The 23,479-nt window shown below is 42.8% G+C and overlaps 1 protein-coding gene across 3 annotated transcripts in view; it reads right to left on the reverse strand.

Moving 5' to 3' along the window:
- Window positions 1-18,646, reverse strand: part of SH3TC1 (SH3 domain and tetratricopeptide repeats 1) — a 104,360-nt gene extending 85,714 nt beyond the window's left edge. For 2 of the 3 annotated variants that reach the window (XM_030191150.1, XM_030191149.1), the window contains exons 1-2: window positions 18,108-18,646; window positions 2,389-2,712 (exon numbers count right to left, since the gene is read on the reverse strand). In XM_030191150.1, coding sequence (XP_030047010.1) covers window positions 2,389-2,671 — 283 coding nt within the window. In that variant the 5' untranslated portion in view covers window positions 2,672-2,712; window positions 18,108-18,646. The remainder of the gene's footprint in view (window positions 1-2,388; window positions 2,713-18,107) is intronic. The other variant, XM_030191151.1, reaches the window with a different exon arrangement.
- Window positions 18,647-23,479: the final 4,833 nt, after the last annotated feature.

Consider the following 23,479-nt stretch of genomic DNA (forward strand, 5'->3'; position numbering starts at 1 on the left):
ACGTCTGCGTCGGCCCAGGAATCGGAACTTTGCCAGCAAAATAAAACAAAGTTTTGCTAGAGTCTCCTAGCACACAAATCGCACACACCGCACATGCACAGACGACTTCCTGCCAGTCACATGAGCTTGCTTCCTCAGTTTAATCAAAAAACATAGAAGCAACAAACAACAAGTACAACTCCAAAGGGGAGGAGGGCGGGTTTGTGAGAACAATCAGCCTGCTGCCCTCGGAGAATACTTGCTACAAGTAAGTATCTTCGCTTTCTCTGAGAACAAGCAGGCTGCTTGTTCTCACATGTGGGGTATCTCTAGTACCCAGGCTCACTCAAAACAATGAACATTGGTCAACTGGGCCTCGGCGAGGACATAACATAGATTGACCTGAAACCAAAAATAACTGAAAGTGCAGCCTGGAACAGAACAAAAATGGGTCTAGGGGGGGTGGAGTTGGATTCTAAACCCCGAACAGATTCTGCAGCACTGACTGCCCATACCGACTGTCGCGTCGGGTATCCTGCTGAAGGCAGTAGTGAGATATGAATGTCTGGACTGATGACCACGTTGCAGCCTTGCAAATCTCCTCAATGGAGGATGACTTTAAGTGAGCCACTGACACAGCCATGGCTCTAACATTATGAGCCTTGACATGGCCCTCTAAAGACAGCCCAGCTTGGGCATAAGTGAAGGAAATGCAATTGCTAGCCAACTGGAGACTGTTCATTTTCCGATGGAGATTCCCCTCCTGTTGGGATCGAAAGAAACAAAAAACTGGGAGCATGGGGATAGCAAGAAGTATGCAACATTTATTACAATAAAGTGGAACAAATGTAAGAAAGAAAATGGATTTGAAAAAGACTTTGGACTAAAACCAGACAAAGAAGCAATAGAGTTCATTTAGGCTTTCTTCTACAAAACCATGCTAGCGATACCTGTGCAGCAAATTAGAGGAAGCCCATAAGAATTTAATGGGTCTCTTCTCATTTACTATGCAAGCATCCCTAGCATGGCTTTGTAAAAGAAACCCTTACGGTCAAGCTGCTGTTCACTGAATTTTCCATCATTTCAACAAGTAAATATGGTTCTGTTTTATACAAAGAAAGAAAACTGATGGAAAAATGAAGAAAATGATCTATTTATTATTTGTGCAATACTGCCAAGGGTCACTTGGTTATAACAAATGAATGATACAAACTTCCATGCAAACTGCCTGCCTGCCACCCCGAGGCGAGATTCATGCTACCAAAACATTTATTTACTCTATCAGCTCCTGCTTAGACTTCTGTAACCTGTTCCTCTTGCGTCTCTCACTGAACCATCTTTCTCCACTATAGTCTGCTCAAAACTCAACTAAAGTGTTATGTTTCTCTTGTTAAAAATTAATAAAATTAGAGAAAAATTCAACTGTATAACTTATCTTCCTTCAATTTCATAACAGCCATGTAATCTATCTCCTCACGCCATTAGCTCCCCATCCACTTCCTCATGCAGTCCAAACTTCTCTGAGGGTCCCTTTTACAAAGGCGCACTAGCATTTTTAGCGCATACTAAAAATATGCATGTGCTAAATGTTAGAGATACCCATATATTCCTATCGTGTGCTAATCATTAGCGTACGCTAAAAACGCTAGCACACCTTTGTAAAAGGCCTCCTTAATCACTTACAACTGCATTCACTCTGTTGCTCCTTATATCCTATCATATCCAATCTCTCCCTACACCCTTCCTTGTGAATTCCATTCATCAGAAAAGTCACTTTTATCTCTGCCCGATGCTAACTTCCAACTCTGCCCTTTCTACTTTGCTGCACTGTAGGCCTAGTTCCATGCTCCCTTCTGGCCATAATTAAACCCAAAATAAAAACTTGTCTTTTTGAGGTCGCTTTTACATCTTAATCAATTCTAAGTAATAAATACATTTTCATAGATGTTTTTCATGTGCCTTTGTCTCATCTAGAATGTAAACTACAGGAAAGGGAATGAGATTTGATAAACCATCTTTCTGTGTTTTTTTGCAACTGCATTCAAAGTGCTTTGCATAGTATATACAGGTACATATTTGTACCTGGGGTAATGGTTAAGCAACTTGCCCAGAGTCACAAGGCGCTGCAGTGAGAATTGAACCCAGTTCCCCAGGATCAAAGTCCACTGTACTAACCGCTAGGCTACTCCTAGGGAATGTTTCTTATGTGTACACATATTGCATACACCTGGTAGCTGTAAAAGTAAGTAGCAATAAGGCTGTAATACTTTCAAGCTGACTTCTGCAGTGTCCCAGCCCACGGCCCTGTGCTAAGAGCTAGCTCAAATTATGTTACACCTCTATCGCATCCATAAGCTAGAAAACAGATAAATTCCAATTTAAAAGCAAACAACAAATAAAAGGTCTTACCATTTTGCTCTTGTGAAGAGGTTTTCTCTTTCATCTTGGACTTAATGCTGTTGGTAGCAGCAACAGCAGCTGTAGGCATACATGAGGACTCATTTCCTTCCACCTGCTGTTTATTCTCTTCCCATCGTACTCCATGCTTATCTTTCGCATTGAAAGATGGTCTCTGTGATCTGACCTGAGGAAGCTCAGATCTCCTCCAGTCCCCTTCCTCCTCTTTTATGGCATGCAGCTTAAGTTTTAAAGCATGGTATCCTACTGCTTCAGCTGCAGAGAGCTCCATCATTTGTAATGTCCACAAATACTACAAGAGTTGCATAGTCAGATCTGCAAATGAAATTCATGGTGCATTATTATAGCTCATGGATTGTAACTTCCCAGTCCTTTAATGCTTGAAGGAGGCCAGGTTTGCAGGATGACTAAAACTAGGTAACCCAGGACCAGAACCACAAAATACAAACCCGATCTGACCTCAGATGTAGGTTATATTCCATCCACTACAAGAAATCTCTGATGAGCATTTATCATCTCTCCTCAGCCAAAATCACTTTTTGAAAAACTTTTCTGACAAATTTCACTTTGGAAAAAAATTATTTTTCAAGATTAGTTCTAGTTGTAGACCAAATGCACAACCATGAGTGCCCCTTTTAAAAATAACTATTTGTGTTCCTCTTCCTTCAAAGGACAGCTATTCACTTGGAAATATTACATAGATATCATATGTTCCTCATCTGGCCAGGAACCACTGACCAATTTAATAAGTTCATACAATGGCTTAACACCAGTGATTCCAACCTGCAAATATCAGCATAATGGAGTGTATAAATCAACGTTCTCCCCAGAAACTTTTGCCAGCCAAGTGGCAAGACAGAGTAGCCAGGTGGGAGCAGGAAAGAACGGCATAGTATTATAAACTTTTGTTAAGTTAGCCAGGTGGGTACAACCATACAAAAGGTTCTGGGGAGAACTCTGAATTTATAACATTCCTGGATATTACCATCTCAGTGATCTCATCTGGTTTTTGTATACTTTCAGAAAGAAACCTGATCAAAATAGCCTATTCTTGAACACAGGATGGTTTTGCTTCTTTCAGCACAAATTTTTAAAAATCAGACTAATGACATGTACAAGATGTAAAGCAAAGGGATATCTTCCTCAGATCTTAAAACAAGCAAATTTTACTCTGCAGCACCTATTATTAGCTCCTCCCCAGGAGACACCTATGCTCTCGTTGGTTGGTCTCCTTCCTGGTTCTAATCAGAGCTTTCATTATAGTGCAAGTACCTCCAGTATTTGAAGTTTTGCCATAATATGCATTCACCTCAGGAAAAAATGTAAAAGACTGCACAGTATCCTCATATTTACCTATGAAACTTTGAGGCCACCATAAACATGGCCATTGTGAAAAGAATGCATATATTTGAGAAGTTGACAGTATGAGGCCTGCTCAACTATCTTTATAATGCCATCTTACTCATTACATGGATTGTGAAACCAGCCAAGATTAATGTTAATTTTTGTCCATGCAATTTAATACTTGTAGAACAAAGCAAAAGAACTATAAAAACACAAACGTCAGAACATCTAAGCCATATCTGCTAGACTACAGAAGAAGTCCCACTTGTGGAAAATTGTCTCCAACAATACCATGGGATTGAAGAAATCTGTTTTATCGCTTTCAAAATGCTATGGTGCTTGTTTTCGAAGTGCCATTCACATTTTAGATGTGCATAAACTGGCAATTAACTGTTTATCTTGCATAAATTAAGTTCCAATTTTACAAAGCTCAGATATGGATATCTAAAACTGAAGATGGCTCAGAAAAAGAAGACAAGCAAAAATACCTAGAAAAGCAAAGAGAAGCTGGAAAAACTGTCAGGAAAGTGAAAAGGCAAACAGAGGAAAAGATAGTCGATACGGTAAAATTGGGAGACATTTTTTAGATATGTAAGTGACAGAAGGAAGTGCCATAATAGCATTGTAGGCTCAAGGCTGAGGGGGAGGAATATGTTGAAGCTGATTAGGGTAAAGCTGAACTGCTAAACAATTATTTCTGTTCTGCATTCACAGATGAAAAGCTGGGGGTAGGACCGCAGAAAGCAAATGCTAGTGGAGATGGATGTATGGTAGACCAGGACCAATTCTCAGAAGACTGTGTTCGTGAGGAGCCAGCCAAACTAAAAGCAGACAAAGTGATGGGGCCTGATGGTATACATCCAAGGATACTCAAGAAATTCAGAGAAGTTCTGGCGGCTCCACTGTCTGACTTCTTCAATGCTTCCTTAGAGTCTCAAGTTGTCCTGGAGGACTGGAGAAGGGTGAATGTGGTCTCTCTGCACAGGAACAGAAGAAGGATGTTGCGAATTACAGACCAGTCTGACCTCAATGGTGAGTAAACTAATGGAAGCAGTTTTAAAGCAGAGGATTGTGACGTTTCTTGAATCAAATGGACTGCAGGACCCGAGGCAACATGGTTTCACTAGAGGCAGATCTTGTCAAACAAATCTGATTGACTTCTTTGACTGGGTGACCAAACAGTTAGACGTGGGAGGGGCGCCAGATGTAGTGTACTTGGATTTTAGCAAAGTTTTTGTCATGGTTCCACACAGGGAACTGATAAGTAAACTGAATGCCCTCGGTATGGGACCTAAAGTGACTGACTGGGTTAAAAACTGGTTAAGTGGAAGAAGACAGAGGGTGGTGGTAAAAGGAGTTTGCTCTGAGGAAAAGAATGTTATCAGTGGTGTACTGCAGGGGTCAGTCCTTGGGCCAGCTCTTTTTAACATCTTTGTCTCTTTGAGGATGATACCAAACTCTGTAATAGGGTGGACACCCCAGAAGGTGTGGTTAGAATGAGGAAGGATCTAGTGAAGCTTGAAGAACAGCCCAAAAATTGGCAACTAAGATTTAATGCTAAGAAATGCAGGGTCATGCACTTGGGTCACAAAAGCCAAAGGGAACGGTACAGTATAGGGGGTGAAGTGCTTCTGTGTATGAAAGAAGAGCAGGGCTTGAGGATGATTGTGTCTGATGAACTTAAGATGGCCAAACAGGTAGAAAAGGCGACGCTCAAAGCCAGAAGAATGCTCGGGTGCATGAGGAGAGGGAAGACCAGAAGGAAAAAAAAGAGGTGATGGTGCCCTTGTACAAGTCTCTGAGGCCCCATTTAGAATACTGTGTGCAATTCTGGAGACTGCACCCATGGAAAGATATAAGCAGGATAGAGTCGGTCCAGAGGGCGGCTACAAAATTGGTAAGCGGTCTCTGTCAAAAAACATATAGGGCCAGGCTCATGTATACGCTGGAAGAGAGGGGATACAATAGAGATGTTTAAATATCTCAGTGGCGTTAATGTACAGGAGGTGAACCTTCTTCAAATGAAGGAAACCTCTAGAATGAGAGGGCATAGGATGAAGTTAAGAAGAAATAGGCTTAGGAGGAATCTGAGAAAATACTGTTCCACAGAAAGAGTAGTCAATGCGTGGAATGGTCTCCTGGTGGAGGTCGTGGAGACAATGACTGTATCAGAATTTAAGAAAGTGAGGGACAGACACGTAGGATCTGTTAGGAAAAGGAGGAGTTAGTGGTTACTGAGGATGGGCAGACTGGTAGTTCCAGCTCCGGTGCATGCCATTTGCCACGCTAGGGAAAATAGATATTTTCTAGTGCGGCGCTAACCTGGCGGTAATCAGGCAGCGCCGCGTGCTACCCTAGTCCCACCGGGTTAGCACAGGGGCCCTTAACATCACCTCAATGGATGGCGTTTTCTCCCAAGCATGGCTATGCAGTAGGTGAAATCTTACCACATGGTGCCATTTTTTGGCCTTTTTACTCGCTGCAGTAAAAAGAGCCTCAGTGCGTGGCAAAAACAGCCCTCACCGCCAGCACAGGGCCCTTTTTACCACAGCTTGATAAAAAGACCCCTATATATACAATGAGCGGAACCAGGCAGCATATGAGTCAAGAATGAGCATGGAGAATGTTTCGTGCTTAGAGCAGCCCAGTTCAAATCCCACTACAACTCCTTGTGATTTTGGGCAACTCACTTAACTCCTCATTGCCTCAGGTACAATCCTAGCTTGCGAACTCTCTATGGCCAGAAAAATGCCCACTATGCCTCAATGTACACCCATTTTCTGGCATGCAGGGGATGTATAAGAAATTAAAATAAAATGACTGCCACAGAGTTTAGTAACCTCCCCTCTTAATCGCAGTTTTTTTGTTTTGCTTTTAAGAAAGCTGTCCTCTGGGGAAGGGATTTCCACAGGCAAAAAAAATGTTCTGTTCATTTTGGGGATATTTGGCATTTTCCCCTGCTTTTCAGTAATTTTTCAACTTGCATCATACATTCATGCTAATAAAATCATTTCAACCTGTATTAGAACATCTTAAGGCACAGAAATCAAGTGTACATATGTTAATTCATAGGTTAATGAACATTAAATCAATTTTGTGTGCATTAAACTTTTTAAGGCACTAACGCGTTCCGAACACAGCTTAAAATGGCGTACCACAGGATGTGCTCAGGCGTCCTACAGTGAGTGCCATTTTAGTACACGCTAATCTTTGCGCTCAATTTTTTTTCTTTTTCTTTTTTTTTTTGGGGGGGGGGGGGGAGGAAGCATGTCAGAGAGGCATTCCTGCACTAATCAGCACAGCTAGATAACCATGCACTAAATTATTGGCACAGGAATACCGCGTCAGCCCATACCAACTACAAAATATAGTTGGAGGGCATTGACTTTTTCTCTGATGTGAATTGTTCATGGTAACTTCATTGTGCAAATTTAAGTAGATATTTTTACATACACTGGGCCACATAAAGGGCGCAGTCGGCACTAATCTCAGATATTCAATATCAAACCATTTCCAGTGACCAGCATTGAATATCCGTGGGTTTTTTTGGCCGGCGCCAACTTTACCGGCTAAGCCAATATTCAGCGCTGACCAGTTAAGTTAATAGCGGGCAACAACAGGACTGCTATTTATGAGCTACAATTTGCCCAATAAACTTAGCCGGTCAGTGCTGAATATTTCCGGTTATTGCGCAATATAGCCAGTTAACTTTTCAACCATGAATATTCAATGGAGATAACCGGCTATCTCCCAGTGAACATTAGCGGTTAGTCAGCTAAACGCTTTTTAATCGTACAGGAGCTATTCCTGGCCAGCTAAATGGCGCTGAATATCGGAGGGACTGTGTTTATGTTTGTCTATTAGCAGCATGTGTTTAAAGAATTTATGAAATTTTTTTTAGTGCGAGAGCATGTTGGGAAGCGGAAAGCATGCATGCCGAGTTAATTGGGTAGTGTGGGTAAATTGCCACACGCTGCCCGATTAGTGTGAGAGTTAGGCAGGAGCCCTTACTGCCTAGTAAATAGGTGGCAGTTAAGGGATCATACGTTAATGGGAAATTAGTACGTGGCTATTAATACAAAAAAAAGAAACTGCGGCCGTTTTATAGCCGCGATAAAAGTGGCTTCAGCACGCGGGAATTCATGCACTAAAAAAAGCACAGGCCACTTTTTAATGCAGCTTTGTAAAAGGGCCCCTCAGGGCCATATATGGCGCCTGAAAAATCCATGCAGAACAAATTTCAGCCTAAGCGTATTCTATATGCAGTGAGTAGATTTAGGCACGATGTATAGAATGTGCTTGGTTGATATCCAAGTGCCTAGAACTACGTGCATCCATTTACACCAAGGAAAACATGGTGTAAATACCGGCTCATAGATTTAGGCACAGAGGGCCATATTCTATAACAGTGAGTGTAAATTTTGGAACGACCATGAAACGCCCATAACCAAGCTCCTTTTTGGCTGCACGCATTAGAATTTAGGCACGTAAATTCTAATTATTGCCAATTAGTACTCGTGATTGCTCGTTAAGGGGTTCTTTTACAAAGGTGCGCTAGCGTTTTTAGCACACGTTACACACTAGAAATACTTATAGGAATATATGGGTGTCTCTAGCATTTAGCGCCCGCTAAAACTTAGCGAGCCTTTGTAAAAGACCCCCTGTTAAGCCAATTAAGTTATGCGCATAGTTATAGAATACGCTTGGATTTCAGCACAGAACACTAGGCACGATATATAGAATTCGAGGGGTAAGTGTGTGATGATTAAACCAAAGATAACATGTCGATACTTGTTTCCCTCTGCCATATAACAACAACTTTATGATGACATTTTCTCATGATAATGGCTATAATTCTTTACATCACATGTATGTATAGTAACATAGTAACATAGTAGATGACGGCAGAAAAAGACCTGCACGGTCCATCCAGTCTGCCCAACAAGATAACTCACTCATATGTGCCACATTTTGTGTATACCTTACCTTGATTTGTACCTGTCCTTTTCAGGGCACAGACCGTATAAGTCTGCCCAGCACTATCCCCGCCTCCCACTACCGGCTCTTGCCACCCAATCTCAGCTAAGCTCCTGAGGATCCATTCCTTCTGAACAGGATTCCTTTATGTTTATCCCACGCATGCTTGAATTCCGTTACCGTTTTCATGAAGCTAAGTAATAAATTTAAAACAAACCGGAGAAAATATTTCTTCACCCAACATTGTACTTATGTCAGTGATTCCCAAACCTGTCCTGGGGGAACCCCAGCTAGTCAGATTTTCAGGATATCTACAATGAATATTCATGAAAGAGATCTGCATACCAAGGAGGCAGTATATGCAAATCAGTCTCATACATATTCATTGTGGATATCCTGAAAACCTGACTGGCTGAAGCTCTCCCAGGACAGGTTTGGAAATCACTGATGTGTGTAATAATTTACATTTTTACTGTATTATTATCAGGGATTGTTTGGGATAACTAGTACTTTATTGGTACCCCTGAATACATTTCCCACTGTTGTACTTTTTGTAAAGAGGTACAGGAAATATTTGACTTTTACTTCATAGACAACTCCTTTGCACAACAGAAGCCTAGGTTCTCAATACAGAATATTTGGTAATTAACAAAATAATGCAGGCCCCAGTTCTAGAACAGGTTTACCACAGAAACAAAACGAAAGAGACTTGCATTGCATGTTAATTTTAAACAAAATATTTAAACCCCCCCGTGTGGTTCCCAATGCTATGTTCTTTTAAAATAACATCTTTTTTTTCTAGGGATGTGCATAGCACACAATTGGCTCATTGGCATGACTTTTAAAAAATGTAGTGTACACCAGACCAATCAGCTGGTGTACACTACCAAATTAACCTACAATTTATTCCGTGCAATATATCAAGGGAAAAAATCTAAAATCTGAAAATACACCAAAAGATGTTTCGCTGTGCAAATCCCTTATTTTCTTTGAATCCTGCATTGTTATATATTTGATTAATTTGACATAGAGAAAGTATCTCTGGCAAGCATCAAACAAATGCTGAATAAACATGCCTAACAGCATATATCAAACAGCCCACAAAATTAGAGCACATAAGAATAGAATGAGTATCCTGCTGTTCCAGTGCTAAAATGGGAGGCCCTGGCCTGTGAAGCAAAGTTTTGACAGATCCCTAAGGGGTCCTTTTACCAAGCTGTGGTAAAAAGGGCCCTGCGGTAGCGGCGGGGGCTGTTTTTGCCATGAGCCAGGGCCATTTTTAGCACAGTGGGTAAAAAGCCCCTAAAAAAGACATGGCCATGGGCTGATCTGTACATCAGATTTACAATAATAAACTACTGTTTGTCTTATATCGATCTGCTATGTCATTTTTCCACCATGCAGTAAGACTATTCTTACCGTGTAGCCATGCGGGGGGGGGGGGAATCACTTACCGCCACCCACTGAGGTGGCGGTAAGGGCTCCCGTGATAACCTGGCAGTAATCGGGTTATCGCAGTGCAAGAAATTACAGAATTATTTTCCGTAGTGCCAGAAATGGCGTTCACTCGAGGCGGAACTACCACCAGTGGTAGTACCGGGTTGCCATAGGGCAACCCTTTAGTAAAGGGATCCTAAACCCACTGCCAGCAGTGTGAGGATCTAGAATGTTAGGGCTCTTCAAGTAGGAAAAGAGATGGCTAAGGGGGGACATGAGAGAAATCTACAAAATCCTGAGTGGTACAGAATGGGTAAAAGTGAATTGATTTTTTACTCTTTCAAAAAGCACAAAAAATAGGAGACATTCAATTAAATTACAAGGTAACACTTTTAAAACGAATAGGAGGACATATTTTTCCCTCAATGAACAGTTAAGCTCTGGAACTCATTGCCAGAGGATGTGGTTAAATTGGTTAGTATATCTGGGTTTAAAAAAGGTTTGGACAAGTTCAAGTCCATGGTCTGCTATTGAGATAGACAGGGGAGAAGCTACCGCTTGCCCTGGGATCAGGAGTATGGAATCTTGCTATAATTTGGATTTCTGGCAGGTATTTCTGACCTGGATTGCCTACAATTGGAAGAAGGATGCTGGGCTAAATGGACCATTGGTCTGACTAGGTATGGTTATTCTTTTGTTCATTGCAAGAGGCAAGAGTTGCCACATTGACCACAGAGGGGGGTGGGGGGGGGGACACCATCCAGGAGGATCTCAGTATACTGAGGATGCAACGAGATGCAGGATTCCCTGCAGTTGGTAAGGCAAATTTCAGAGGTGCTGGAAAGGACTCCTTCAATGGTTCTGGAGGTTTTGGACCTTTGACCAAGCTAGTAGAACTCACTCTGGAGTCCATCTGAATGGCGGTAGAGTCCCTGCATCAAGTCTGTTCACTATTTGCTCAACTTTAAACAATTTATCTGCTAAGACCAACACTATTTGCTCAACTTTAAACAATTTATCTGCTAAGGCCCAAGTGGTTGAGTCTGTTTCCACTGGTATCTCCAAGAAGGCTATGAATGTGGATACGAAGCTGTCACAAATTAAGGGGGTCCTTTGCAAAGGCACAATAGTGTTTTTAGGGCACGCTAATGATTAGCATATGCTAAACGCTAGAGCAGACCATAGGACTATATGGGCCTTTCTAGTGTTTAGGGGGGATTCTATATATGGCGCCTAAAAAGTCAGGGCGGAAAACATTTTCTCCTGAGTAATAAGCAGCACCCAGATTTAGTAACGGTATATAGAATACACTTTGTTGATATCCCAGTGCCTAAAACTACGTGTGTCCACTTACACCAACAAAAACATGGCATAAATCCTGGCACATAGATTTAGATTCTATAACTACAAGTACAAATTTCAGAGCACCCATGAAACACTCATTTCTCCACCCATAACCACACACCTTTTTTTTTTTAGAAGTTAGACGCAATGCATTACAGAATATGCTTAGCGAGTTGTGCACGTAAATTCTAATTATTGCCAATTAATGCTCATTATTGCTTGTTAAGTGCTGTTAAGCCAATTACGTTACACATGTTAAAGAATCCACCTGGATTTCAGCACGGATCTCTAGGCGCGCTATATATTAATAATAATATTACATTTGTACCCCGCACTTTCCCACATAATGCAGGCTCAATGCAGCTTACATAGTAATTTGAAATACAAAGTTAATCGAATTTTAATAAAACAGTAGTAAAACAATGTAAAGTTGGGCTTAGTAGTGTATGATAAGTTGAGATAGATAAAATATGACTAGGATAAAAGAGGGTAGACAGGATAGGATAGTGTAATTTGGGAGAAAGGGTAAGGAGAGTAAGGAGGGATAAAATTAAGGAGAGATGGAAAGAGAAGGATGGGAGGTTGGTATTTAAGTCAGAACAGAATTGGGGGTGAAAGTTGGCGAGATTAGGTTGGGGCATTTGGGTAGGCTTGCTTAAAGAGATGAGCTTTCAGCATTTTTCTAAAGGGCAAGAAGTTGTTTATTAATCGGATTGGTCTGGGTATAGCGTTCCAAAGCTGGCTGCCCAAAAAGGAGAAACTGGATGCATAGTAGGTCTTGTACTTAAATTACTCTACAATTGGGAAGGTGTAGGTTAAGATAAGTTCATGAAGAATTAGATCTGTTTCTAGCAGGGAGGTCGATCAATTCATTCACGTAGCCAGGGGATTCGCCGTGGATGATCTTGTGGGTCATTGTGTTGATCTTAAAATTTATTCTTTCTTTGATGGGAAGCCAATGAAGCTTTGCTCGAAGAGGTGATGCACTTTCAAATTTTGATTTGCCAAAAATAAAGACACTGTTGCAGTACTCGGCGTGAATAGTAACAGTAGACTGTATCAGGTTCCAGAAAGTGTTGAGTGGGAGATAAGGCGTTAGCAAATGCTTATTTTTAGTGCGTGCTAAAAATGCTGGTATGCTTTTGTAAAAGGACCACTACAACTGTTGTCATCTGTGGTTCTGGATAAAATGATTATACATAGGAAAACAGAACATAACGCTAGGCAACCAAATCTGAGTTTTCTACAGGTTTTGACTGTTCCACCAAAGACTTATTTTATAGATATTTGACTGAAGGTAAGGTTAATTTCTGGATCTCCCAAAAACCTGACCGGCTGGGGTGGGATATGACAGCGCGCTAGGGGTGGGAAGTATGTATATTGATCCTCTATATTTATCTCATGCATTTTTGAATTCCGGCACATTTTTGCCCCCATCACCTTGACCAACAGGGTATTCTAGGCATCCAACATGCTGCTGAGAGAGAGTAACTCCAGAACTACCAGAAGAACAGAGTATGCAGTGCACCTAGGGAAGTGTCAGGCAGTCAGAAAAATAATATCCTGACTGCAGGAAGGCAATAATTGCATGTCTAAATGAAAAATAACTGAGATTTTTGTCTGTTGGAGGCTGCTGTGCATTGATAGATTCAAGCTGAGCCTTTTTTGTGTGTGTGTGTGTGTGTGTGTGTGTGTGTGCTTGCTGAAGCCTTTGAACCTCCTTCCTGGTGCTTCAAGAGTGATTAAGCTGTGCAGCTTTGAGAGCAGACATCAGCCTTTTCACTTTATATACTGCAGTTTACTGTTGATTTCCAGCCTATTCACCAATAATTCTGACCCAGATGCAGGAGAGATTTGTCACAGCAGCTGAAAGACCAGATGATTAAATTATGACTCTAATCACATAATAATGCCATGGCTATTTTGTCCCTCAGTTCATCAATGCACTTTTCCCAATAACTGACATTCAACAGTTTGGTACCTGCACAAAAAGATTTGCATGGAAAATCAAGAATATTTCCTGAAATCCTTGGCAAATTTGATAATTTGCAGGAATCCACATCAGGTCTGCCTACTACTGTTTTCTGTAAACAGGCAAATCCACTCAAATATGAGGTGCCTTCACTGATTCGTGGAAAAATGAAACAGGTTTCTTTTAAAAAAAGGTTAGGCCAACCTATACAAATTCGTTGCGGGTCCGTGAATAACTCTGCACACTTTTTTTGTTAAGTTGCATATCCTTATATAGGGGTCCTTTTTCAAAGGAGCGCTGAATGCTAGAGACGCCCAAAGGAATATATGGGCATCTCCAGCGTTTATCGCGTGCATTTTAGCACATGCAAAAAACACTAACGTGCCTTTATAAAAGGACCCCTAAATGTCTTCACATACTTCTTTTCTTACTACCTAATCCATCTTTACTCTCTGTGGCCTCAACACCTCTGCCAAGCCTGTGGTATGAGAGGAGATGACTGGCAAAGAGGCACCATAGGCCAAGGTAGGTACAGTGACATACTGAGTGCAAGGTGGTGGGGGTGGTCTATAAGTGCATTCATTCTGCAGCTCCTCAGTACCTCTCCACTCTCATCTCTCTCTACATTCCTCCCCGGGGAACTCCATTCACTGGGTAAATCTCTCTTATCTGCACCCTTCTCCTCCACTGCTAACTCCAGACTCCGTTCCTTTTATCTTGCTGCACCATATGCCTGGAATAGACTTCCTGAGCCGGCACGTCAGGCTCCATCTCTGGCCGTCTTCAAATCTAAGCTAAAAGCCCACCTTTTTGATGCTGCTTTTAACTCCTAACCCTTATTCACTTCTTCAGAACCCTTATTTTATCATCCTCACTTTAATATTCCCTTATCTTTTGTTTGTCCTGTTTGTCTGTCCTAATTAGATTGTAAGCTCTGTCGATCAGGGCCTGTCTCTTCATGTTCAAGTGTACAGCACTGCGTATGTCTAGTAGTGCTATAGAAATGATAAGTAGTAGTAGAGGGCAGGGTGGTGGGGGCAGTCTGCCCCTGGTGCACGCTGCCGGGGGGTGCAGGGAGCAGCCGCACAGCTGTCGACTCCTCTGGTTTCCTGCTCCCTCTGCAGGGGCAGGGAACCGGCAGAGCCGAAAGGCACTTGGCTGATCCCAGCACACCCAGGAGGTAAAAGCAATGCACCTGGGGAGGGGTTGAGGTGATGCGCTGGGAGGGGGGTGTGCAACGGCAATCTGCCCCATGTGGCAGCTGACCAAGGAACACCACTTGGTAGGTATAACAAATACCTCCCAGAGCATGATCTGGTCTAGTCCAGTTGGAATAGCTTTGAGGGGGGGGGGGGGCTACAGAAGGATGTGGGATGCATAAGTAACTAGGAACTGAAAAAAGGGGCAGAAAGAGGAGCTATGTGTGACAAACACAGTCACTCAGTGGTAGGACAGGAGCCGAGTTCAGTACAGCATATATTTTGATAACCGAATAACAGGATTGCCCCCAAAATTGTTGCATTTCTTCAGGACTAAAGCTGAGCAATTACCAAGATTATTCTTGTTTAATAAACCAGGTCTCTAAGATATTTCAAATTAAAAACAAAATAGGGGGCCCTTTTACTAAGCTGTGCTAAAAACAATGTTCTGCGCTATGACTATCTCATAGGTTTCCTGCAAGCTGAGGCCACTTTTAGTGCGGCAGTAAAATGGTCACATTTTCTGTTTCCCCTATCAATGGCCACATGCTAATTTCCCCAATTAACATGTGACCATTAGCATGGGAGCTTTTACCAACACTTATTTTCTAAATGATAAGGGCTCCTGTGCTAACCACTTGCTAATCGTTTAACACGCTGACATGTAGCTGCACTAACCAATTGGTACTCGGCATGCCTACTCTCCACCCCAAACATGCCCCCAGCACCTAAATATAAAAAGCATTTTTTTAGCACATGGGAAGCATGTGCAGATCCAAAAACTACCGCGAGACACCTGAGCGTTCCCCACAGTAGTGAATTTTAACCTGCTGTAAGCATGCGCTACTGCTTACCTCAGCTTAATAAAAGAGCTCCTAAGTAAATACAAAGAAAAACTGTGCAGATTTATGCCACTTTTTGGATATTTTTCTCTTTTGAAAATGAGCTCCATAGTATCATGGTAAGAAACGGCAGATAAAGACCTGAATGGTCCATTCAGTCTGCACAATTATTACCAAAAAAGGAGGAGGAGGGATGGAGCCAGTGATGAAAGTGGATGCCCCCAGATGACAGAGAGCTAAGCTAAGAGCATATTGCTATAAGAGCAAGGGGTGCACAGTTGAGGGCTTCTTTATCCTCTGAAAAACCCTCCATGGTTGTGTTTAATGATAGAGAGTTGAAGGTCTGCTGTTGACTGTGATAAACCACCATAAGCAACAAGACGATTGTTATATTCACAGTGGTCCATGCCATGATAACATCATGACTAGACTACTGTAATGCCCTGTGCACTGGCCAAACCAAAATGAGTTTGTATCAGCTCCAACTAATTCAGAATGCTGCAAAAGCTACACTGGCTACCAATACCTTACAGGGCTAAATTTAAAACTAGGTTTGATTTTCAAGGTCCTCAGACAAAACGGGCCAAAGTGCTTAAAGTGGAGTGGAGTGGAGGAGTGGCCTAGTGGTTAGAGTGGTGGACTTTGGTCCTGGGGAACTGGGTTCAATTTCCACTGCAAGCACAGGCAGCTCCTTGTGACTCTGGGAAAGTCACTTAACCCTCCATTGCCCCAGGTACAAATAAGTGCCTAAGCCGCATTGAGCCTGCCATGAGTGGGAAAGTGCGGGGTACAAATAAAAAAAAAATGTTAACCCTTTACATACCTTTAAGACCTCTAAGGTCCTCTCAAGAATCATCACTATCTGTACCCTCGTCAAAAGAAACTGTACAATGTGATACCCGCCAGCAAACCTTCTCAGGAGTAGCCCCCACGCTCTAAGGTCGACCTAAATTTCGCGATTTGGGTGTCCCTGACCGTATTATCGAAACGAAAGATGACGCCTATCTTGTTTCGATAATACGGGTTTCCCCGCCCATTCGCCGGGACGTCCTGCGAGGACGTCCTCAGGAAAACTTGGGTGCCCCTTTCGATTATGCCCCTCCACGAGTCTCTGAGAAGGGAATAGAGAAGGACTAATTAAATTCCAGATGAATAAACATATATAGTTTTTAACAGACCAATAATTTTCTAAAATTGATAAAATGCAAAAACAGATTGCCGTATTCAATTATATATAGAAAAAAAAATTAACATTTCCATGTGTTCTGCAAACTTTTTTGTGATACAGCTGGTGGTAAACTTGCCTGACTCAATCTTTTTTTGTATTTTATCGGTTTTAGAAAAATTTTATGATCGTTGGTTTTTGGTGTGTTAATAAATACTACTTTATGTATGTTCATTCACCTAGAATTTAATTGGTCCTTCTCTACTCCTTTCCCTGAGACTAAAATTCTATAAAGGTCATTCCACACAGAACAGCCTTTATAGAATACATTTCGTGCCTAATTTAGAGGGTAAGCACTGACGACTGCGAAAGGCTGGTGTAAATGCTTGCACCCAACTAATGGCAGTTAGGCATAGAAATACAGGCATTCTATAAAACCATGCTTAATTTCTGGGTATGACCCTTTCGAGTTGCACGCTATGAAAATTAGCCGTGCAGATTATAGAATAGGGCATAGGGCAGATCCGCAGGTAGCTCCCCACGACTACCAATTAAGTGTTTGTGAACACCAACTACTAACTGTTATCACCAATTAAGCCAATTACTTTGTGTAAATAATTGAGGGGGTCTTTTACTGAGCCGAAGTAGCGTTTTTAGCTCGTGGTAGAAATTAGCTGGTGGTAAATACCGATTTGCCCGTTCTATTCCTATGGGCATCTCGGCATTTACCACCACCTGATTTCTACCACGAGCTAAAAACGCTACCATGGTTTTGTAAAAGACCCACTGAGCTCCTAACTTTGGGTGACCTATACCGAATCCCCCCTAGTGCTTGTTGACACTAATTATTGGTACTTATCGCCAACTGGCTAATTTAGTTAGGCATGTAAATTACCCCCGTGTGCCCAACTTTTAGCATCCTTTATAGAATATGGGGGTTACTGTTCTGTTTCAGAAAACGATTGAGCCAAAACTTTTCCAGGCCCCTGTAATTTTAGGGCACTTTCACTGCAGGCTTTTCCATGTACTGTAACTTTTATTTTCTTAACAGTTGTGTACACAGTATGTCTACATCTTGTATTTTCCACTTAAGCTCCTGCCTCAAATAGCCTAATCCACATGTCATTTTCATTTCAGTGGTAAGGCAATTAGGTCAAAATAACTTCAAGCTGAAAGTGAAGAGTTTATTACAGCTGCCGCTGCTTTCTTTAGAGAAGAACTGATTTCAAACCACAAGAAAACCACATTTTAACCCCCTTTAGATTCTGATCATGAATTCTACATCAAAATATAACAAAGCATGGGGGAGTGTAAGCAAAGGTCCAAGGTTAATGGGTTTTTCATTTACTGAAATGAACACACACGCGCATATATTACTTTGACATATATTTTAAAACATATACACAGTAGATAATTGAAAAGAAATTAACCTTATAGATGTTCGCCTCTCCGGTTAGCAACGTCGGTCTTTACTTCCAGAAAGTTTCCCAGGGCGTTCACAAAGTGCAATTTTCGGTGACAAGTCGTTTTGCTGTTGTTGTTTTCGTGTGCTGCTACTTCTGAGAGCTGAAGTTGCTGTCCTGGTAAACTAGGGAAAGCCCGAAAACAGCTCTGCTGGGCCGGGAACTGGCTCCAGATACTCTGCTTCCTGTTTGACCTTTTTACCTTTCCTGTTGATCGAACAATGCAGCTCACTTCTCTGAACTAACAGAAAGTTGACTATTAACTGATATTCTTAATCCAAAAATTAGGGTTGGTTTTTTATTTTTTCTTCCCCTTGGCCTTTTTCTTAGTAATCCTGTCTGTGATCTATCACTGTCAAGAAATACAGATTGTCTGCTTGCCAACATCTGAAAGCTCTTGCTGCAGGAAAGCCTGTGGGGACTGGGGAGGAGAACTGGTGAGAGAGTGGTGAATGTTCAGGAACTGAAGGAATTTTTAAGAAGAAAACAAGAAGAAAGCAGGATCGTGTTGACTCCTCCCATCACCCAATCCACTGGAGACTCCTTACTTATGGGAGAACATTGGTAACTGTTTGTATATCTGATTTTAAAGTACTTACTATTTTTATAGCTTTATAGTGAGGCAGCCATGGGCATAATCATATATAAGAAATCATATGAAGGGTTAATTCTGTTAAAAGCTTGGTATTTGAATTGAATTCTTATTTCAAATTTCAACTTTTTACTTTGCAACTAAAGTGAAGGTATGCCAGATGGTTCATATTATTTGAAAGTCTTGGCCGAGCTAAGGTTAGGAAAGGTCAGAGAAAGGAATTCCTTTCACCCTTGTGAATAATGAATGCTAGCAAACACATATGTATTTTATTATGAGCCAGATATATTGTAGTTTAAAATGCTTAGATAGAAAATACTATTTAGAAAGAGAGAGGCAATAGATTAGTATTTACAAGTTTTTGATAGGTAGAATATGTTTATAAGAATGCTTACTTTAGAATATGTTGTATTCTGTGTAAATTAATAATTCTATGTAGGATGTTTGTTCAACTCTGTGTTACTTTTAAAATGATCCTTTGTCTGCTGTTTAAGGCTGCAGTGAAGGGGGGCCAACATGTGTTTTGAGTTATTCTGCAGTTCTGGCTGGTTCTGTGTATGAAGCTGATAGGTGAAAGAGGTCAGGGCTAGTCAGCTCTCTTCTCCTTGATTAATTATAGCTAAGTGTAGGACTGGCCTCCTGAAAGTATATATGTATGCTATTAAGTAAGATTGACTTTTGACCTCTTTAATGAATGCCAGAGTTTAGTTAGCAGTTAGTACTAGGAATATGAGAAATCAATCATAATAACATGTAAGAGACTGGAGCCCAAATGTCTGGCTTAAGGGGCCCCAGGTCAGAGGTCAGTTTAGGATGTCTGGAACCTATGTAACTGATATTTTAAAGTAATGATTGGTTGAGGCAAGGTAGCCAATCTAATTCCTTAACCAATTGGAGAGTAAGGGGGCTGGGCTGGGCTAGGCTAGGAGGAGGGCTTAGGACCCTATTTAAGTAGGAGCAGAAGCAGTTTACGTCAGAAGGAGCTCAGAAGAAAGAGAAGGACAGAAGGAACAGACAGAAGAAGGAGAAGACAGCATAAGAAGAGAGCTGAGACAAAGACACAGAGAGCTGAGAGAAAGAGAAGAGAGCTAGAACTGATGTCCTGCTTTGTTTGCTGGCAAATAAAGAAGATTACTCTCTCATTCTGGTGTGTGCTGTCTGACTCCTGAAGCATCACAAATTCATGCATCCATTCCTGCAACAATTCTTGGTGGCAGCGGTGGGATTCTGAATCCTGCATTAATCCCAGCACCCAACTGACTGGAGAACATACGCCGGGTATGTATTCTGTATTTTGTATTGTAATTCTAGCTAGAAAATTGTAAACCAGCCCCTCAAGAAGGAGGGAAGGAGAATCTGATCAATTCTCAGCAAAGGCCCTAGTACCTTCTAGTCGCGGGGACTAGAAGCGAAAACGCTTGAGCTTATCTGTATTTGAGAAATCTGAAATTGTTGGGTGGGATTTTCTGTATGGAATGTGTGATGAGTGAATGCTAAATGAGTGCGGACTTCTTATAGCTGCATTTCCAATTAACGCGAGTTCAATTGGTCAGCAACGGAAGGAAGCGATTGCTGTCTGTCTACCTAGTGTCTCGAGAGTGCAGACCCCTTACTGCATTCTCAAAAATTCCCCCCCTCTTTGTGTGTTGTAACTGTAAGCATTATGGGTGGGAAATCATCTAGACAAATTGTTACCCCCCTAGATTGTATGCTTAAAAACTTTAAAAAAGGCTTTTTAATTAATGACTATGGACAGACTTTAAGCTCAAGTACTTTAAGAACCTTGTGTGAAGTAGAGTGGCCATCTATGGGAGTGGGGTGGCCCCCTAGTGGCAGCTTAGATATTGAAGTAATCCGGAAGGTCTACAGCATAGTTGTAGGAGAATCAGAATATTCTGAACAACTCCCTTATATAGATTCCTGGGACAGCCTTGTGACTGACCCTCCCTCCTGGTTGAAAACTTATATGGGATCCCCAGTAAAATTCATGTTAGGCCGTGTTCAAAGAAAGATTAGAAAATCTAAACTAGAAGAGGGAAAGAGCCCTAGGAAGCTTACCACCCAATCAGTGGCTTCCGCCCCTACCCTGTCTGAGAAACCCATACTCTCTGATGACCCCTCAGATCTTGAGCCACCACCTTATGGCCCATTGTTGGGGTTCCGTGCTACCCCCAGAGATCCACGCCGTCCAGCCCAAGCTTCTCCAGCACAGGCTTCTCCGGATAGTTCTTCCCCTCCTGTGCCAAACCTGCCACACCCTAGGTTGGACTTTTCACCTGGCCTCTACCCTTCTGTGCCAAATCCTCTCCTGTTAACCTCTGTAGACCCACTTTGGGCTCCACTCCCTGACTCCTCAACTCCTGACAGCCCAGCCTCTCCCTCTAGCACCCCTACCCACTCATTAGGGGCCCGGCATCCCTTTCAATGGACTGAATCACCTGTGACCACCTCTCAGTCTATGAGTACCCCTCCCCATCCCTCAGGATTTCAACCTACCTCCACTGAATGGGTTAGACCCGCTGCAATTACCTTTGAGCATGATAGGAGGGTAGCTCCTAGCTCTACCTCAGGTTCCATTCCCACCTCCTCGAGGGTTCTGCCACTCCGACAGGTAACTACCACTCGACCGGATCCTAATAATGAGGGTCAGGTTATACAGGCACAGGCCTATCAGTATGTACCCTTCACAACCACTGATCTCCTGAATTGGAAGACGCATTACCCCTCTTATACTGAAAAGCCTCAGGCAGTGGTGGACCTAGTGGCTAGCATTATGGCCACCCATAACCCAACCTGGACTGATTGTCAACAACTTCTCCTGACCCTCTTCACAACTGAGGAGAGGCGGAAGATTTTGCAAAATGCTGAGGCCATCACGCGAGAGCGTGTTCCCGACGGGACACAGGATCCAGAGGGATGGGTTAGAGCTCGGTTTCCTCGCGCAGCTCCAGCTTGGGATCCAAATGATGGGCAGCACTATGAACTGTTGTCTGGCTATTGCCGGGACTTACTGGAAGGTATGAGGAAAGGCATAAAGAGGCCCATTAATCTGGCAAAGGTCTCTGAAATTCTCCAAGGGGCAACTGAATCCCCTGGGGCCTTTTTAGAGCGACTAATTGAAGCCTACAGAACATACACCCCATTTGACCCTGAAGCCCAAGAAAACCAGAGAATGGTGAATAGCGCATTGGTGGCCCAGAGTATGCCAGATATCCGGAAGAAGTTGCAGCGTCAGGAGGGATTCGCAGGGATGAATACCACCCAGCTAATTGAGATCGCAACCAAGGTTTTCATTAATAGAGATCAGGAGGTGCGCCGAGAGGCTAACCGGAAGATGCAGAAGAAGGCCGACCTTTTAGCGGCAGCCATTACTAATTCCACCCTTAACCGAGGTCGACCTCTAGCTAATGGGAAGCCAAAGTGGGACCCCGGACCACCAGCCAGGCCCCGAGATTCCTTCAATCAATCCCGGCCAAGGGGGGAGAATGCCAGACCAAGATTGGAGAGGGATCAGTGTGCCTATTGTAAGGAAAGAGGGCACTGGAAAGATGAATGCCCCCAGAGGCGCCAGGGACTGAGAAGGGGACCAGGAGATCGAGGAAGCCGAGGCCGAGTTCGAGAGGGAAGATATGAGCCTCCTGAATCTGACATCATCGGGATAGCCGAGATGGCAGAATGGGACGAATAGGACAGACCGGGTTCCTACAAACTGGGCTCCCAGGAACCTATGGTCAAGCTAACTATAGGGAGCCGCTCAATTCCATTCATGATTGATACAGGAGCTGAACATTCTGTTGTGACAGAGCGATTAGCGCCTGTGTCTGGAAAAACTGTCCGAGTGGTGGGAGCCACGGGGGTGCAGAACCGGAGGCCTTTCCTGACAACCCGTAGATGCCAATTAGGCTCACACATAGTCACTCATGAATTCCTGTATATGCCAGACTGTCCAATCCCTTTGTTAGGTCGAGACCTGCTGTCCAAGCTTAGGGCCCAAATTTCCTTTGACTCTGATGGCCAGACTTCAGTCTCCTTTCGGCCCCCAGCATCCAGCCCTAAGGGTATATTGAGTTTCTGCTGCCCTCTTGAAGAAGAATGGCGGCTGCATCAGTCACTTAGCCAAGTTGACCTACCCCTGGCAGACAGCTTTCAGGTCAGTGGGGTATGGGCAGAAGATAATCCCCCAGGGTTGGCCCGAAATATTCCTCCTGTACATGTAGATTTACTTCCAAATGCCCGGCCAATCCATCTTCGCCAATACCCAATTCCCAGAAAGGCTCTGGAAGGGATTCAAGCACATTTGAATCGTCTGTTATCCCATGGAATTATTCGTCCTTGCCAGTCTCCATGGAATACGCCACTATTGCCAGTTCAGAAGCCAGGGACTGAGGACTACCGGCCAGTCCAAGACTTACGAGTGGTTAACAAATCCACTATCTCATTACACCCTGTAGTGCCTAATCCATATGTCCTGTTAGGATTGATACCTTCTGGAGCTACCCATTTCACAACACTAGACCTAAAAGATGCCTTCTTTTGTATTCGGGTGGCCCCCGCCAGTCAATTGCTTTTTGCCTTTCAATGGGAAAACCCAGTAACAGGAAGGAAGCTTCAGTATACATGGACCCGCCTGCCACAGGGGTTCAAGAATTCCCCCACCATTTTTGGGACAGCCCTAGGACAAGACCTTAAGACTTTTAAATCTGAGCCTTCCAGGCGAGTTTTACTCCAGTATGTAGATGACCTCCTG

This window comes from Microcaecilia unicolor, chromosome 2 (assembly GCF_901765095.1).
Source record: "Microcaecilia unicolor chromosome 2, aMicUni1.1, whole genome shotgun sequence".
Lineage (NCBI taxonomy): Eukaryota > Metazoa > Chordata > Amphibia > Gymnophiona > Siphonopidae > Microcaecilia > Microcaecilia unicolor.